The 3,347-nt window shown below is 38.9% G+C and overlaps 1 protein-coding gene across 3 annotated transcripts; it reads right to left on the bottom strand.

The window, feature by feature from the left end:
• Window positions 1-370: 370 nt before the first annotated feature.
• On the bottom strand, window positions 371-2,960 carry LOC125469100 ((+)-neomenthol dehydrogenase-like). Of its 3 annotated transcripts, none has more exons than XM_048566041.1 (5): window positions 2,803-2,960; window positions 2,457-2,703; window positions 2,222-2,290; window positions 1,552-1,728; window positions 371-1,123 (listed from the first exon to the last, which is right to left on the bottom strand). In XM_048566041.1, exons 1-5 carry the CDS (start codon window positions 2,820-2,822, stop codon window positions 746-748), a joined length of 891 nt encoding a protein of 296 aa, XP_048421998.1. In that variant the 5' UTR covers window positions 2,823-2,960; the 3' UTR covers window positions 371-745. The 3 variants fall into 3 exon arrangements, with proteins under 3 accessions (XP_048421998.1, XP_048421997.1, XP_048421999.1); XM_048566040.1 differs by having other exon boundaries at window positions 1,552-1,731; XM_048566042.1 differs by lacking the exon at window positions 1,552-1,728.
• Between the last annotated feature and the right edge of the window lie 387 nt (window positions 2,961-3,347).

Below are 3,347 nucleotides of genomic sequence, written 5' to 3' on the forward strand. Positions count from 1 at the left end.
AATGATAAGATTAGGAATGAGGATACACGAGGCAAATTAGGAGTAGCCAAAATTGAAGATAAGATGAGAGAGAATCGGTTAAGGTGGTTTGGACATGTGAAATGAAGACTACAAACGCTCCGGTTAGAAGATGCGAGTACGAGACAAAGGCCTAGGGCCAAAGGGATAGAGGAAGACCTAGGAAGACTTGGAAAGAAACTGCAAGAAAAGATTTGAACTACTTGGATCTAACAGAAATCATGACACAGAACCGAGCGCAATGGCGTTCTAAGATTCATATAGCCGACCCCACTTAGTGGAATAACGCTTTGTTGTTGTTGTATTATTTTCTTGAGTTAGATATTTTGTATATGCTAGTAATACTGTCAGCTAAAATAAGGTGAGCATCCATTGTCCTCTTGTTATTTTGCTTACCTTTCTGGATGCTAGCTCTGGAAGAGTTGCATAAGAGATGAAATGTCACACCTCACATCTTTCTGGACGCTTTTCTGATACCTCACCTCTATAGGCCCGTCGGCCGGCTGTTTGTTTTAGGGTGCCGGTCACGACTTGCTTCGATCGGCGCCCATTTTCATAAAAAAATAGCATCACTCCTAACAGGATATGGCCACCATATTTAACACTACCCTCATATATTTCAATCATCCAAATAGTCTTGCCACACTGTGAATCCAAAAGCTTGTACATAAACTATCAAGCCTTATTATTCATTAAACACAGAGAGGGCCTCTTTTAGCACCACATCTTAATACGGTGTTATTTCTTTCTTGATGAAGTAGAGGCCGGTAGGACCGCCGCTGGGGAGTAGGGCCAACCAGGCAACGTTTTCAGCACCTTCGTCAATGGTTAAGAAGCCGGCATTGAAGGTCATATCTGTCTTGACAAATCCGGGGGAGACACAGTTGATGTAGATGTTTGGATACTTGTTGGCCAGAATTCTAGTGTACGCGTTCAAGGCTGCTTTCGAGACTGCATAGGCTGGAGAGGTAGGAGGCCAGCTTTTGGTTCCTAGCAAACCTTGTTTATGGTCTTCCAAAAACTCGCTCAAAACAGCATCTATTCTCTCTTCTGTAAGGCTGTTAGCATCACTGAGTACCTCTTTAGCCCATCCATTTGGAAAATTCTGAAGCAACACGAAAGATGGCAGAGTTTAAATTTGATTAAAAAAAACAGAAAAATTGCATCAGTATATGACTAAAAACATGGATTGCTCACGACTTCAAACATTTTTTGGAAAACAATTCTACGACTAAAACATTTCCAGAGATCTCGTTTAGTCTGGGATTCAGTTAATGTTCTAATGCAATCCCAGAGCTCCATTATATTTAATTAAGCAAAGAAAACGACGACTAATTGTTTGCACATTTCAAGAAGCCCCATTTATGAAATAACTAGAGATAAACAGATTAAGGATAAAGAATTCTTCGTATCTATTGTAAGGCAGATAAGTTAACTAAATTATTTTGTTTAAATTACACTAACAACTAAGCGGAAATTTAATTCTGTTAGGAGAATGCAAAAACAGAAGCATAGTTCTGAAGTTGCTCATACCATTAGATTAGCAGCAGCAGAAGAAACATTAACGATTCTAGGCGAATCAGATAGCTGGAGGAAGGGCAAAAGAGCCGCAGTCACGCTTTTGGGACCATAATAGTTTGTTTTAAGGCATTCTTCTGCTAACTCATAGCTTGGTGTTATCAATATTTCACTCCAATTGATTTCATCAGGCTTCTGCATCCAAAATCATTGCTCTCGTCAATTATAATGGCATAAAAGTCTAAAATTGTTAGTGCAGATGAATTCAAGAGTTTTGATTCTGGAGAAAAAAAGAGCTTGACGAAGAGCAAAAACAAAGGAACACAGTGGAAGATGAATGGTTTCTTTTTCTTTCTCTGTCTCAGGAAATTTCAGAGGAATATTTTCTGTGTATATCATAAAAGAGCACGAAGCACATGCTTTTTACATAACTGATGGCCTTAAACTTGGGACCACACATACACAACATTTCATCTTAGTCACTCATCTACCTAATTACATGGATCAAACAACACATGGCACTCATGGCCTTTTTCACATAAGAACTTCACACTTGACATCTGTTAGCACAAGTGAATTCACATTTAAACTCATCTTATTTCTAATACTCAATCAGCTAGAGACTTATAATTCAACAAAAATCACCTTTCTATGATGTGATATATATACATATATATAACCTCACCTTACCAATTACAGCTGATCTAAAGCTTTCAGGGTTTACTATGCTTCCATTCATTCCTGCATTGTTTACCTACACAGTCGAAAAGTTCCAACATTTTCATCTTTTTTATGCGTATTTTAACATAAAAAAGGATTATAAGTTTATAACATGTGTCATCAGTATCAAATCAGACATATTGCAATATTATCTCTACTGATCTGAGGAATACAACCCAACTCAAAACAAAAAGATTTACCAAGATATCGAGTTTCCCGAATTGGGTTTTGACAAAATCTGCAAGGGAAACGATGCTAGCAGAATCTGTTACATCAAGCTGATGAAAAACCACCTGGTCGGAGACGCCAAGCTCTTTCAATTTTTCAACAGCTTCAAGACCCCTCTTTTCATCTCTAGCAGTTAACACCACCATGATCCCATTTGAAGCCAACTGCTTAACTGTGCCAAATCCAACCCCTTTGTTTGCCCCTGTCACAATTGCATACCTGACCAAAATACAAAAGAAGCCAACAAAAAGAAGGGAAAATAAGAAATGGGTTTCTTTTATGTGATCAAAAGATGCATAAGAACTAAAACACTACTACCTCTTTGTTGCTTCTGCCATTGTTGCTCTGAGCTTATTTTGCCGGGTGGATACAATGAGGGGACTATAATGCCAGGGGTTCCCGTTTCAAATCATCCGTTTCTAAAAGCTAAACTCATGGGACCCACGTGGGTGCGAAATGAAGACAAATATACGTGGTTTCATAATGGCGGCTGTATGTGGGATTATGTGGCGAAGAATGTGAGGAAGTATGTGCTGGATTAGTGGCCAAGTGGCCAAAAACCAATTTTGGCTAGTCAAAGAAAAACAAAGATAAAAAAGTCAAAGACAAATAAACAAGAGGTTTTTTGCTTTGCCAAACACCCGAAGAGTTTTGATTTTCACTTCCACTTGTTAGTCTTTGGAGCTTTTGGTTTTTTGCTTTGCCATTAACACCCGAAGAGTTTTGTTTTTCACTTCCACTTGTTAGCCTTTGGAGCTTTTGATAGTTGTTGAGTAGCAGCAGAGAGCAGATAGAGCAGAGAGAGCCGAGTGCCGAGAGAGCAGAGAGAGCAGAGAGTAGAGAGCAGTCGAAGAAAAGGGAAA

This window comes from the organism of the source record quoted next, unplaced genomic scaffold, assembly GCF_019419815.1.
Source record: "Pyrus x bretschneideri cultivar Hongxiangsu unplaced genomic scaffold, Pyrus_bretschneideri_v1 Contig40, whole genome shotgun sequence".
NCBI lineage: Eukaryota > Viridiplantae > Streptophyta > Magnoliopsida > Rosales > Rosaceae > Pyrus > Pyrus x bretschneideri.